At 30.2% G+C, this 16,600-nt stretch overlaps 1 protein-coding gene across 1 annotated transcript in view; it reads left to right on the top strand.

Moving 5' to 3' along the window:
- LHX5 (LIM/homeobox protein Lhx5) overlaps nt 1–16,600 on the top strand; it is a gene marked incomplete at both ends in the record, with an annotated part of 45,906 nt that overhangs the window by 18,109 nt on the left and 11,197 nt on the right. Inside the window, one exon of the mRNA XM_051218990.1 lies at nt 4,499–6,204. Within this exon, the coding sequence (XP_051069220.1) occupies nt 4,499–6,204 (1,706 nt within the window). The remainder of the gene's footprint in view (nt 1–4,498; nt 6,205–16,600) is intronic.

Here is a 16,600-nt window from a genome sequence, read left to right as displayed (position 1 = left end):
GGAGTCTTGAATGGAAGTTGCTGAATAGTTCTATATTAGTACGAAAAAGTTCTCTAGTACTTCCTGGGTTGCAAAGGTTACCTAAGATCAGTTCGTGATGCGAAGGATCAAATAATAATAATATATCCCCATACTAAGACGAAACGGCCGTCCAGTGCTTCCAGGTTTTCAATAATGGTCTAACATTCATCGATTTATTATCACAATCTACACAACCCCAAACTGATAATATTCTTATACTTACTTACTTAGTTACGCCTGTTACTTCTCGCGAAGGAGCATAGGCTGCTCAACAGCATTCTCCATCCAACCCTGTCCTGGGCAATCCTTTCTAGCTCCTTCAAGTTCCTATTCATCCTTTTCATATCTGCTTCTATATCTCGACGTAATGTGTTATTTGGTCTTCCTCTTTTCCGTTTCCCTTCAGGATTCCAAGTTAGTGCTTGCATCGTGATGTAGTTTGATGATTTGCGTAATGTATGTCCTATCCATTTCCATCGTCTTTTCCTAATTTCTTCTTCAGCTGGTAGCTGGTTTGTTCTCTCACAGAGAAGGCTGTTGCTGATGGTATCCGGCCAGTGGATGTTGACTATCTTGCATAGACAACTATTTATAAATACCTGTAACTTCTTGATGGTGGTTATTGTAGTTCTCCAAGTTTCAGCTTCGTACAGTAGAACTGCCTTGACGTTGGTATTGAAGATTCTCACTTTGATATTGGTTGAAAGTTGTTTTGAGTTTCATATGTTCTTCAATTGTAGGAATGCGACCCTTGCTTTGCCAATCCTCGCCTTTACGTCTGCATCTGAACCACCTTGTTCATCGACTATGCTTCCCAGGTATGCGAAGGATTCTACATCTTCCAGAGTTTCGTAATCAAGAGTGATTGAATTGCTGTTCTCGGTTTTGAATTTGAGGACCTTGGTTTTCCCCTTGTGTATGTCGAGGTCTACTGATGCAGAGACTGCTGCTACACTGGCTATCTTTATCTGAATTTTTTCATGTGTATGCGATAGGAGGGCTAGGTCATCTGCGTAGTCCAATTCGTCTAATTGGTTCTGAGCTGCCCATTGTATGCCATATTCTTATAGTCGATATAAATTACCTTCAACTATCAAATAGTGTTTTTTAAATGTTCACAATGGCTTATAATTCCAGTTATATATTGTTTTAAATAAATAAATATTTTTCATTATTCAATCAACCAATGCTTTAATTTTATTATTCTTGTCAAAAATGAACACAAAGTCGTCTATATATATATATATATATTTAATGACTAATTTTTTTTTCTAATATTTAAATTCATCTTATACTCACGTAACATCTGCTCAAATTTTAAAGGCTCAGTTGCTAGGTCAATTTCTCAATTCATTCAAGCATTAATTTCACTGTGAAATGACTTAACGAAAACAAGAATTATTTCCCTTAAAATATAAAATTCTTAAGTAGATGAATTCATCGAATTTAAATAATCATTCAATGGTTAGTGATGTTTTATCAATTTCATTCTATCAGTTAGTATGGAAAGCTCTATTCTCTTAGGCTTTCGTTATTCTTTAATAAAATATACATCTTTACATGATTAAAAATGTTTGAAAATCTTAAACAATCTTAGTTAGTAGACTTATGCATGTATTTTTCTTTTGTACAAAGAACCATTTCTGATTGGTCAATACACATACACTTTGTAGTTTTAATTGTATCTATGTGCTTTCTTTTTAAGAAATAAGTAAAGGGAATTGTCTTGCTTTTTTCTCTCTATTTTATGACTATTTAGTTGTGTTTATACGTACTATGTGACATTTCTGATTAAAATTTTATTTCGTATGCAATTGTAGATAATAATAATATTCGAAGTGTAATTACATTTTTTATCGTGATACAGTTTAACATGTACATAACGTTTATATCTATGTTCAATTGTGATTTATGTTAGATAATTTATATCAGTAAAAAAATTCATCCTATTTGTTTTAAGCAAAGATGGATGGTGGTTAGCAGTAGAATCCAGGACGCACGTTTCGTCAGCTGGATGTATCTGCATTCCAGAGTTGATGTTCACTTCGGGACTCGAACCCAGTACCGTTCGCTTCAAATTCCATCGTGTTATCAACTTAGGACGTCACGTGCATCTTGGATTCTACTGCTAGCCACTATCCATTTTTGCTTATAAAGCTTGTTATTTAAGACAATTATGAGACAATCCACACAAGATGCACATATACCAATAAGAGATTGATCACTTACAGTCTTAAACAACAATGGAAAGATACAAGCAAATAATATCAAGTGAATCTATTTATTTTAAGCTGTCAGTACATTTCTTGTTATCAGCGTGAAAATCACAAGAACTTTGCTGTTATCTTTTAGATACACAACTCATGTCAATGGAAATTTGATGTGATAATTTTTATAACCAATATATATTTACTTTATTAATGACTTAATGGTATTACACATAATCAAATTTAGGACCATTATTATTTGCCATGTTGTTTAAGGAAAATGGTAGTACTAATTATCAAACAGTTGTAGTTGTAGGAAATATGCAAGATGTCACTGATCGAATGGTTTGTTGTCCAACTATTGAGTTAATTTATTAAAAATCCTAATATTTCAATAGTTGAGATCATGAGTCATTTGAAGCTAGACCACCATGGAAAACCTAGAAGCACTAGACGGCCGTTCCGTTCTAGTATACGACTCCTCAGAAGTACGCATTCACAACCCTGCCTGGCAGGATTTGAACCCAGGACCTATCAGTCCCGCGCACGAGCACTTAACCACTAGACCACTGAGCTGGCCGGCGTCCAATGATGTTGATATCCAACTTCAACTAATCCACGAAATTGGGCGACACATCCACCATGATGGTCTAGTTTCAATTGACTCATGATCTCAACTATTGAAATTACTGCAATCTCCACAAAACTCCCTCTGATACTAATATTTATTTATTGTTAGAACTGAGATCAAGTGTACATTTCAGTTTATCAGTAAATAACGTTAGTTATGAATCCTTTTGCATATTGGAACTAATATTATTTAGTGAACAATTAACTGTAGATTGATTAAGTTAGTGTAAATCTAGTTAAAATGAATAAATATATTGTGAGCGAGACTATAATTTGTGGGCGAACCAATCAGATTTAGGATAACAGGTCTTGGATTTTGGTGAGAAATTGACTCACCCATTTGACCGAATAGCGTCTTGACATTTTAGCTTATATCAGTTTGTGATGACGAACCGTAAATCGAATTCCTAACCCTAACCATCAGCTGTGAATCATAATCGTTATTATTCAAACTGGTTTATAACCCTCATTTAACCCTAGTAAGTAGGTAGAGATTCTCAAGGTCACTTCGGCGTCGCTCAAAGGTTGTCCATAAATTATAATCTCACCGTATTGAGATATCTTATGCGTATGGTGTCGCTGTAAAATGTGTTTTTATTTGCTGCTTTCTCTTCGCTGTCAATTCACAGAGGACTGTATATATAACTGCTGGAAATAAAATTTTGTTGGTTTATATTGCAGATTGACTTGACCTGAATAAAATTAGCGAAAATTATACAGTCAGTTTATTTTATTGTATATCAATTCATCACGACACATCCACAACCACATTAGGGATCATAATCAATTCTTTCAGGCCTTGATTTGAATATGCTACCGTTGACCCATTGAATTATCACTCATTAGTTATTAATTCAAGTAACAGACATAAATTAATAACATATCATAATTTCAATTCCTCATGATTCAACTGCAATTTTATATTGAAGTTACTTATACTAATTAACCATTTTAACGAAAATAGGAGTAACTAGGTACGCATTCGCAATCTAGTGATTGAAAAAATCTGTTAATTGTAAGCTAGATAATAAAATATGCACATAATATGCAATCTTATGCTTATCTCTTGATCACAAGGTTCTTAGTTAAACTTTGTATGTCAGATAACAATTCAGAACTACTGTTAATCCTTCTGTCAATTAGACAGTTCACATATCTGAAAGTACTGGATGGTCGTTTCGTCCCAGTATAGGACTCCTCAGAAATGCACGGGATTCGAATCCAGGACTTTCAGTTTCATGTGCAAGCACTTAACTTCTAGACCAATGAACCTGCTTTCAGGTTTTCAATAGTAGTTTAACTTAGATCAAGTCATAAGTCCAACTTACTACAATCTCCACAACCCCCTATTCTGATTTCATATATCGTAAGATTTTGATTAGTTGTTAAATTCTAAATAAACGACAAATGTATGAAATACATCAATAAATGGTTAATAATTTATTATACTTAAGTAAATTTCAGATTGTAAATATTAGAATAAACAAAAAATAACCGTTTTGTTAAGTCTAACATTTGATTTATCCAATAACAGACTTACAATGCTACATTGTCAGTGATTTAACAATGGAAACTGATATATTTATCCACCAAAATAGTATTAAAATCATTCTATTTTCTTAATTATTACTATTTTATAGCCTCTTCTTCTAAAACACCAATGAGTGATACTAATAAACTAATCAAATCAATTTCTGATGGTGGAAATTCCATTATAAATTCTGAATTAAATACACAACAATTATTAACAGAAAATTTGTTACCAAGTAAATATAATTCTACTATGGAAAAATCAAATATTCTTATAAAAAAATCACAATCAACATTTGAAGTTAAATTACAACCAAATTCTAATCTATTAGATAATGAATATAAAACAAATTTATATGATCCAACACAAATCAAATCAGACTATTTATTTCCATCAGAAATTATAGATATAATGACTAGTTGTACTATTGCTGCATCTTCAATAGGATCATATTTATCTAATTCTATCACTGATAATTCACAATCAATCATTTATTCATCAATGAATAATGCTTTATTAAATACAAATTCATTCCTTTCAGATCAGCGAATCAATACAAATACAAATATACCATTATTTCAACTGAATCAACAATTTCATCATAGAAAATCAGAACAAACTACTAATCATTTAGAGAATAGAACTGATATTGATAAATATATCAATGAGAATAGTTTAAGGAAATTAAATGAAACCCAAGATAACTATGATAATGTTATATCAAAGGAAATGATACACAATAACAGTAATAGTAATAATAGTAATAATAATCAAAGTGTAAATTGTAACTATAATAATTTGTCATGGATTAATAAAGAAATAAATGAAAATAATGAATTATTAATAAATGATAATTCACTTTCAACTTTATATAATCATAATACATTTTGTTTATCAGCTATGAATGAACGAATATCAAATAAAGAAAATCAACTTATTAATCAATTGAAAAGTAAAGTTTATTTAACAAGAAATGAGAAACTTCCATTAACAGTTGATACAAATCATCAATGTATTAATAATAATAATAATAATAATTTGACAATGTTAAATAGAAGTAATATGTTTATTAATGATAGATTTACACAAAATGTCAATTTATTAACTCACAATAATAATGAAGTTAACGATGATAATGGGGAGCTGGTTAATCATATAAGTGAAGACGATGATGAAGGTGATGATAATGATGATAAGGATGATGAAACTATGAATAATACTGGAGAACGGTGTGAAAATACTACTAATAATAATAACGGAAGACATCGTTCTATGCAGTTAGATGAGTTTAAAAATACAGTATTACATAGTGATCATGAAAATGATTACAATGAAATTAATTCTTCATCTTCACAAGATAGATTTATTCATTTATTACATCAATCTCATTCATTCGAATCACCAATACAGACAAGTTGCTGTGAAATGCCAACTAGTGAAGTATCATCACAAAGAAGTATAGTTGATGATGAAGGAGATGATGTCGAAGTGGATGATGATGACGATGATGATGATGTTGATGATGACGAAAGTATGACTGGTCAATGTGGAATAAATCATCGTCAACATCATTTAACTAGTGGTATTGAAAGTAGCTTAAGTTGTGGTGGTCCTGGTAGTAGTAGTGGAATTAGCCTCAATACAAATAGTGGAAATAATAATGGTGGTGGTGCAAAACGTCGTGGTCCACGTACAACAATTAAAGCAAAACAATTAGATACACTTAAAACAGCATTTGCTGCAACTCCCAAACCAACAAGGCATGTTAGAGAGTCATTAGCACAAGAAACTGGACTTTCAATGCGTGTTATTCAGGTAAATCTAATAACCTATTCCTTTTTTTCTTAATGTTTACATTTTCTTTGTCATATTTTAATGGAGGAAAGTAAATAAGTTGAGGTTCTACTTATTCAGTTGTTTTTCCTCCTAGTCAGTTTCATTATTGTTATTGTTGATATTTCATTATTCGACAAGTAAAGTAAATAAATTTTTAATCATTTTATTATTCTTCTCATCATCATCTTTATAATTATAATGATCATAAGGATTATATTTTTGGATAATGTCATTTTATGTTTTCTTCAATAAAATGTATCACAAGATTTTTCTAGGTCATTGTCTTCGTTTGCTTTCTTCGTATCATCTTGGTGTTTTGTCCTAATTCCTTTTATTTTCTTCCTTCTTAAACTCTCATCTTTTTATAAATTTTTTTGCCTTAGTTTTATCTCATATCAAACCTGTCTATTATGTCACAGTTGAGTTGAGTAGAATGACATAAGAGTTCTTTTACTTAAAACGTGTGTCATCTATTAGACAGAAACAAATTTCGTTTATGCTTTCACTTAGGTTCATATACTCTTGCAAGTGTACAAACATACATGCATTTATCAAGATATAGAACAGCATCTTAAAGTATGGATGTATATATGTAAATGTGCATATATACACATGATTGGTTTAATACTGGCCTTTTGTCTGTATGTACCTATAAATGAGAGCCACATGTGTAAATCTAATAAGATAGTAATATATGATAGAATACTTCAAACAGTAACTTAATTCAATGAGGGCTGTCATCCACAGGCTGTTACTTAATTCTCTTTATTATTATTATTATTATTTTCCATAATTTTGGAAAACTTATTTATCTCGATAACATTATTCATTCATTATGAAAAAGAAAGTTGTGGAAAATGGAAGAATGATCAATTATGTGTGAATTGATCTATCAGAAAAATGATGAATAGGCGAAAACTTCTAAGAATACTGTTTTATTTTAAGTCTATGGTAATCATAAGGCAAGAGAGACCAAAAATTGAATATTGGACTGAAAGGGTATTCAGCGCAAATGAATTTCAGTATGAAAAGATCTTATATTATAAGGTATAACAGTCATATAAAGACAGTTTTTTGTGTAAACTTATCTGTAAAGGACAGCACTCTCGCAAATTTGATAATAAGTTTAGAACTAAAAGGTTAATTAAGCTTGTTTTTTCTATCAGGTCGATTATTTCATTTCAAAAGTTTAACGGCTCTTAACCTTTTGATGTAGAGTGTACAATATACCATTATTTTTTGTCATATTAAGACTTACCAATTATTAGTTAGGTCTTGCAAATTTCCGTATTGTCAGTCTACTCAAACATTTGATATTGAATATACATTTCACTCAAAAAAGAATCTAGTAACATTACATATGAGTTCAAAGAAAAGTGGCTGACAACTTTGTTACGTCATCAATATTATTTGTTATTTAGTTAAAAAAAAGGTAAACAGTGAACAAGTATAAATAAGAACTTTCGTCTAAATTTAATCGAATAGTTTCACAGTTTTTGGGCGCCGACTTAATGTGAGACATTAAAGAGAAAGAATGTATTTATAAAATCTCAGTGAAAGAATTTGAAGTAAATCCAACGTTTCGCCTGGCAGTCTGGTCCAAGCTTTTTCAAGATTGCCAGGTGAAACGTTGAATTTACTTCAAATTCTTTCACTGAGATGTTACAAATACATTCTTAATCTTTAGTGAACAAGTATGTTCATAGCAAGAAGCTATTGATGAATGAAATATTCATTTGAACTCTGTAACTTATGTACGCTGATTGTTTTCAGATCATTAAAATTATTTAAGTAAAATAAATAAATAAATAAATAAATATAATATATATATATATATATATATATATATATATATATATATATATATGAAAATCATTGCATAATGACGCAACACTATAACCACGTTCATGTATATGAACTAATTCTCAAGTTTCACTTTTAGTGTTAGATCTAATGATATTACGTAACTGACCAAATCGGAATGGAATGATATTTTATTCTGTTCCCTAACAGCTAAAAAAACTAAGTGGTTATAGTGTAGTGAACACAAACACCAGTAGGAACAACCGAATGTATTTAATACAAAATTACAGGACTTGTTAATAAAATATAGCAATCATAAAGTAAATGCTTAATTTGCAAAATGTTCACCAATTCACTCAAAATGACTCAGACTTCATTGTTCTTGCATTTTCATACAAATTGCATCCTGTTTCGATTCTTTAGTGTTCGATCATCTTGTCTCTCTGCTGCCAGACCTTCTGTTTATGACTAACATCATATACTACTTATGTTAATATAAGTAGCACACACCACAATAGTACTAGGGTAAATGTTTGGAGCCAAAGTATTCTCTTTTCAATCGTTTGAAATTTTAAAAAATGCTTTGAAAAAAGCTGTTGATTTACTGACTAATTAGAGTCATGCACTTATAACAATCATCATCATGTACAATCAAGACTACTAAAATGTCTACAGTGAGAGTAAATGACTGTTTTTTTTAAAAATAGTATGATTAGTTCTAAGTTTTTAAAACTATTCTGGTAGTCAATATTAGAAAGATAAATACTTTTATTTGTAAGCAACTTCATACAATAATTAATGCTCTTACATAAATAAAATCTAGTTGATCTTCATTTGAGAAAATAATGAAGTAAAAATCGGTTATACTGTTGTATATATATATATTCAGAGAGGGGTTTTGTGGATATTATAGTAATTTCATAGTTAAATTTATGAGTCAATTGATGCACACTTCTGAGGAGTCCAATACCAGACCGAAAAGGCCGTTCGGTGCCTTCAGGTTTTCCATGGTGGTCTAGCTTTAATGAAATCATCAATTCAACTATGAATATCTATGTGCCAATCTCTTTACTCGACATAGAACATTTATTTATCCCATTCAGTTTTCATTACCATCTTTCGATTAATAAGTTGTGCTATTAACTAAACGAAATGTCACATTAAAAGAAAATTAGTTAAATATATTACTTATGAATGATTTTTAGAGAGATTTGTAGGAGAAATAGGATAAAGCATTATAATCTAATTTCTAAGATATTTAAATGTTTTATGAAGAATTTGGTAAAGTTGAATATAAAAAACTTATAATATTGAACGATTAGCAAAAAAAGGAACATGTGTACAAGTTGGATCATATGAATTCTATAAATGGTCACTCAAATAATCTTTCGTTGAAATTTTATCACAGTTCCAGGTTTTCTATCAACCTAGATACATTTTGAACTTGTTTAGATTAATTTTGATAAGTATACATATATAAAAATAATATTACTGAATATACATATCTTAAAAGTAAGTCTGTCTGGCGCTGAATCATAACATAGGTAACAGAATGAAATAAATTAACTTCCGTTATTTAAATAGTATATCATTATCATTGTAGTTATGTACAAGTTCCAGACACAAATTTTACCAGAGGCGTTCCATTTAAAAGGTCATATACATTTCTAATCAGTTGAATAGTCTTCCTTATTTATAAAAAAAGAAGGTAGAAACCGTTTCAAGTGATTGATAAGCCTTTATTTGTAACATCTGAACATTGCGCAAATTTTTCCATCAAATTTAAGCAATTATGCAAAACTTTTCTGAAAATCAATTTTTGTATGTATGTGCTTTGTCTTGTAACTAAATTTATACTGGATGGTTAAGTACATATGTCAGAATCATAGAAGCGTGTCGAAATTCATATATACGTCTACATAAAGGCAATTTTAATAAATAGATCTGAGTAAACACAATCACATACATATACACTTAAGTTAACATACATATATATGTATTAGGATGTTTTATAATCATACGAGCATTCAAAGTTCTCAATGTCATTAATGCAAATTAAGTTCCTATTCTTTAAGTTTGTAAACTTAGTGTGCCAGAAGGACTTACAATTTAAAATAGATTGAAAAACCACTCATATTTGTGTTTTGGTTGACTAAACATCAAACTTTAGAATTAAAAATAGTATTCGTTAAGGAACATGTGAATTATTTGTCGGTTATATACAAACAGTATCCTGTTTATGCAATATGAAGACAAATAGAAAGAAAACTTTACTAAGTATTATGTAAGAATTTTATGGTAAAATACTTATGGATTAGTACATTCAATTTGGAATGTCGAAGATTGACTCATTTTAATAATATTCATCCCAAAATCTAATTGAATTAAAAAGTTTGAGTATTTATATTAGAATAATTTCTATTTACGTAGATAATAGCACATTAGAGTGTTTAGTTAAGAACTAGGTTGATTAATTTGTAACTAAGGGATTAATTATAGATAAATAAGACAATAGTGGACGGTTGCACAGTTTCGTGGATTAGTTAAAGTTAGACATTAACACCGTTGGATGCCGGTCAGCTCAGTGGTTTAGAGGTTAAGCGTCCGAACGCGAAACCGATAGATCCTGTGTTCGAATCTCACGAGGTGAGATCATGGATACGCACTACTGAGGAGTCCCACACTAGGTCAAGCTTCAATTGACTCATGAATTCAACTATTAAATTACTATAATATCCACAAAAACTCCTCTCTGTAAATAACTACTAGTCTACTATGTTCCAGTATAAGTATATATTTACGATTGATTACATTACTAGAAACGTACGCTCAATTAACTGTGTTATCTGAGGAATTTATAGTAGATATTAATATTATATACTATCAATTTCGAAAAGAAAAACCAACAGCAATGCTACCAAAATAATGGCTTACAATTAGCTTTCAACTAATAACTAGGTAGTATGTAGTAATCATTCATGAAATTATTATTTTTTGAATGGATTATTTCAACAACTTATATCAGCACTATTTTCTCATAAAACCTAAATACATAAAAATGCCTAATATAAACTTTAAACGGATTGATAAATATACAGATTATGTAAAAAGTAAAACGACCTCTGTACAACCTATTCAAGGAGGATAGATTGTAAAACTTTTAATAATATATTCTATTATCATTAGATTTGTGAATATTGAGTAATTCGTTTGTTGAATATATGTTATAGATGCTTGATTTCAAGTCATATTGTATATTTGTATAGAGTAGTAACATTACCCAATTGTTTAATTCAAAGTAATATAAAGTGAGTTGAAAATGATTGAAATCTTATTTCCATGGTGGTCTAGCTTCAATTGACTCATGATCTCGACTGATGAAATCCTATTATTAAGCCAACATTCCAGTTTAAATAATAAATTTAAAATAATATAACACTAATATTAAGTCGATTATTCTTAATGAAGTAAATATTTCGATTGTAATAATTGTAATCGATTTTTGTTATTCATACTTTACAGTTGGGACGCCAGCACAAAATACTAAATGGGATGATATGACTTTGATGTCAACTGATTATTATGTGGAGTGAAATCGATTTAAGTCTAACAAATTATATTCGTCTTGGGGTTAAGCATTCACGTGTTAAACCGAAGTTCTTGGGTTCGATTACCGGTTAGGGGTTCGTGGATTTACTTACTTATTTACTTACGCCTGTTACTCCTAGTGGAGAATAGACCGCCAAACAGCATTATCCAACCCACCCTGTCCTGGGTATTCCTTTCTAGTTCTATCCAATTGTTGTTCATTCTTCTCATATTTGTCTCCCATTCCTAGCGTAATGTGTTCTTTGATCTTCCTCTTCTTCTTTGTCCTTGAGGGTTCCAAGTGAGTGCTTGCCTTGTGATACAGTTGGTTGTTTTCCTCAATTTGTGTCCAATCCACTTCCATTGCTTCTTCTGATTTCTTCCTCCAATGGAATCTGGTTTGTTCTCTCCCACTGTAGGTCGTTGCTGATGGTGTCTGGCCAACGGATCCGAAGTATTTTGCGTAGAGAACTGTTAATAAAGACTTTTATCTTCTGGATAATGAGTGTGGTAGTTCTCCAAGTTTCCGCCCCACACCTTACAACTGTCTTGACATTTTTACTGAAAATTCTGGCCTTGGTGTTGGTTGACAGTTATTTTTAGTTTCAGATGTTCTTCAATTGTAGATATGCTACTCTTGCTTTGACGATCAGCGCCTTCACATCAGCATCAGATCCACCGAGCTCATCAATGATACTGCCCAGATATGTAAAGGTTTTTACATCTTCCAAATCTTTTCTGTCAAGTGTGATTTAATTGGTGAGTGTTATGTTGTAACGGAAAATCTTGCTTTTCCCTTTTTGTTTGCTGAGGCCTACTGCTGCTGAGGCTGCTGCTACACTAGTCGTCTTCTCCTGCATTTGTTAGTGTTTGTGGATGTACACTGCCAAGCAATTCTATACGAAAATGCTTCCAGATTTTCAGTGGTATTGTAACATAGATTTATTCATGATCTTAATAAAATGCAATCATCTCCACAATCCTTTATTGACAGTTCATAATTTACTTCATATTTTAATAACATACTTTTAAATCCTCAATGATTGTCCACTATATAGAAAAAATAATAATCTGTTTTTATTAAGAACAAAATCTATGTATTTACCAGTAATAAAAACGTTTTTCAGATATATTATTTGATTCTATATTTTAATGAAGTGAATAATCTACATGTTGTCTCACTAATAATTCATCGTTTTATTGATCAACAGTTGGAGTGCTTTAAAAGAACCTTCATGTAGTACATTATTTGCATTCGTAAGTCGCCTTGTCTACTAGAAGTGTGTTTACGATATGTGGTGTAATATTCAAGGGTGATAAGAAAATGTATAATATGATGATGCTGAATTTGCTAAGATTTTTGTAATTGAATTATAGTCTGTTTGATCATTGCAGTAGAAATGAAATGTATTTAACCTGTGAGTGGTAATAATTGTTGATATGTTTGATGATTTTCTGGCATGAGAATAGGGTTGACTAATTCATGGGATTCATAATATTTCGGTCTAGCAATAAGATGACTATATCCATCCAACAAGGACTTATCATGACAATCGTTTTTTTTTGAAATTATTTTGTGGACTCTTTTGATCTTCACTTTGTCAAAATCCCTTTATATATGTGTGTGGCGTGGTGAGATGCAATTGGATCAATACACAACTGTCACAATTCCTACGTCGTTGATAGCCGGTAAATGGTAGTTTGTATTAAAACTGTAATTTATCTAACTTCTTGAAATTGAACGTAATCTTCATAATATTTATTCTACATGTTTTGTTTTTATAAATTGACGTCAATAACAAAAGAGAAAACATACAAAACTGATTATGGAGAGTTTGTTAGTATTTACTTCATGGACTATATAATAAAATTATCATCATAGACTAGTTTAGTTTATTTATATACATACATGGATTAATTGTTTAAATGGAAAGGATTTACATTTTATTTAGTTACTCTGATAAAGAAATAATACTGAATCCAAACAGGAAAACCAACACTTTAACTATATCCTTCTTTGATACACACGTATAGAAGTGAACACTTATGGTCATATGCATGAATACTCATACTTTGATATTTAAATGAACATAAATTGTCTGAATCCTACAGCTTATCCATATTCACACACACACACACGTGGATAGATTTAGTGATTAGTTAAATCAACAAGATGATTTTTCATTATTTTTTTTCTAGCTATATTCATCAACAACAACAAAAAAGATATCTAGCATTAACTGGTCATTGAATAATAGAACAAACCAAATATCTGTCAACAAATCTACTAACACCTTATGTTGTGTTCCTGTTGATGAAATATATACAATAACTAAAAAGAAAAATGGAATTGTATAACGTCTATTCTACTTAATATCTGTATATTTATGTATATTGATTTGAGTTTGTTTGTGTATAAATATCTACTAATCTAAAGGGGAAAAAATAATTGTAGAAAGCGAATTAATGAGTAGGAACTCAAATATACTTGAAAGTAAACTCATTTGCATTTCACCACAAACAATAAAAATAAAACAAATAAGAACATGAATGAAAATAGAAATTTTGTTGTTTTGTTTTCTCCCATTCTTTTTAAAAAAAAACCCCTCAATTTACTGCTTACATTATTCTTAGAGTTAAATTCTATTATGATTATGTAATTATTCATTTTTTTTCCTGTTTGTATTGAGTTTATTTTTTTAATTTATCATTCAGCTACTTGGTGATTCTTTCCTTTTGTAAGGGCAGGGGGAGAGGCGGTAGAGGGAATTAGTATAATCATGAACAGACAAGTTACGAATGTAAAATCACTTTATTTTATGGTCACGAGGATTTGTTTTGTTTTATTTAACTTAAAAAGATAACAGAATACTGACGTTTTAAGTTTTTGTTTTTTATTGTGAACAGTTAATTTGAAGTTTGTTTAAGTGTGTATTGAAATCGTAGCTTGGATAACTTTAGTAAATCATAATAAGAAATAAATTATTCTATCATTTGAATATTTATACGATTTAAATTACCTCATGGATACTTTTGTTTTATTGTTTTAAGTGAAGAATGTGCGGAATTGAAGTTGTGTTATTTGACTTAAAGTATTTTGAAACATTATGAATAATATGTAAATAATATGAAATATCACAGTAAATAGATATCATATTCAGAGAGGGGTTTTGTGGAACAACCACGACCCCACCCCGCTCGTGGGATCCGAATCCAGGACCTTCGGTCACGCACGTGAGCGCTTAACTCCTAGACCACCGACCGTGTTAACGTCTAACTTCAACCAATCTACAAAATTGCATCCCCGCCTGTTATGAGATAGTAACTCACTGAAGATAATGATGCAGCGTTGCTCAGTTTCGTGGATCGGTTGAAGTTAGACAATAACACTGTTGGATGCCGGTCAGCTCAGTGGTTTAGAGGTTAGGCACACGAAACTGATAGGTCCTGTGTTGGAATCTCGCGAGGTTGGATCATGGATGCGCAATACTGAGGAGTCCTATGCAAAAAAATGAAACGGTCGTCCAATGCTTTTAGGTTTTCCATAGTAATCTAGCTTGAACTAACTGATGAATTCAACTATAAAACAAACAAAGCATGATAATTAATCATTATCTTTTCTACTATTAATAAATATGGCAAATTAGTCTAGTTATTCATATTGAATATTACAAGACTAAATGAGTTGTTTTACATATATTTTGTGAACAAATATGCTTTTTGTAAAGAAAAGAAATCTTTCTTTTCTGTACTGATACATATGTTTGTCGATGGTAAAAGAGTGTCTGTTGAACTGTTGAAATGTTCTAAAATTCAAACATCAAAATGTAAGCATACATATTAAAAATTATTATTTCGTAAACATTTATTATCTTCTTAATGTATGTACATATATATCTGTAGTCAGCTTTGACAACTTTTCTTTCTGGTTTACGAGGATTTTTTAAATTTTTTTTTCATATGGTTAGATTCATTATTCACACTATATGTTGAAGTTGTTACCAGATATTTGTATACAAATAGTGATATTCGAACGTCATGTGCTTACGACCCTTTGGTTGATGTTTATTTTTATATAGTTATGTTTATTATTGTTTTAAAATATTTATTTTTTAAGTACATTCACTATGACTTAGTTGATAAATACATCTATCATCATTTTCAAGACATAATTATTAAATGAAGGGTGTCTCGACTTTTAAGAAATGTCTAGTATATTTATTGTATCTGTGATAAAATAACGTGAACAAGAATGTAAGTTGTGTAGTTGAGACAATATGCACCTACATGTATGTATATAAACACAAATAAAATTGACATAATGTGTTGACAAATTTGTTTTACAATATAAAAACGGAAACAAATCATATAGCACATAAACCCTGTCAAAAAACAAACAAAACAACAACAAACAAACAAACGAAACAACAGGTAATGAAATAAACACGAAATGAGAAAATGGAATACAACAGCAACTTTCCTTTAAGACAAAGAAATAAATGGGGAAATTAATTTACTTGAAAATTTGGATTTCGAATTCAAGATAAGATTAGAATGATTTATTCATTATCTTCACATGATCTAAAACTGAGAATATAATACAAAAAAAGACAACAACTGGAAAATAAATATCCGGTCAATATTAATCATAAAGTTCCTAATATGATCAATAATATATAGTTTGTATACAACTGTTTGTGTGTAGTACATGAATTCATCTGATATAATGCACTGTACACTCATTCCCCTACTTGTTTGTAGTCATAAACTATATTATTATTATTATTATCTATTTGATATAAAGTTCAGGTGCAAATGATCCAAACTTTATCAAAATGTAATGCGTAATGGTAGTAATCTTTACATTCGGGTGTCAACCAAAATGAATTAATTCTATCAGATTATATTCAATATGAGTTTACTTTAGTTAATTGAATTGATATTTTATTGATAAAATTTGATTACAAAGTGATCAAACTATCTG

This window comes from Schistosoma haematobium, chromosome 3, assembly GCF_000699445.3.
Source record: "Schistosoma haematobium chromosome 3, whole genome shotgun sequence".
In the NCBI taxonomy this organism is placed as follows: Eukaryota; Metazoa; Platyhelminthes; class Trematoda; order Strigeidida; family Schistosomatidae; genus Schistosoma; species Schistosoma haematobium.
This window is presented reverse-complemented; position numbering and strand designations above follow the sequence as displayed.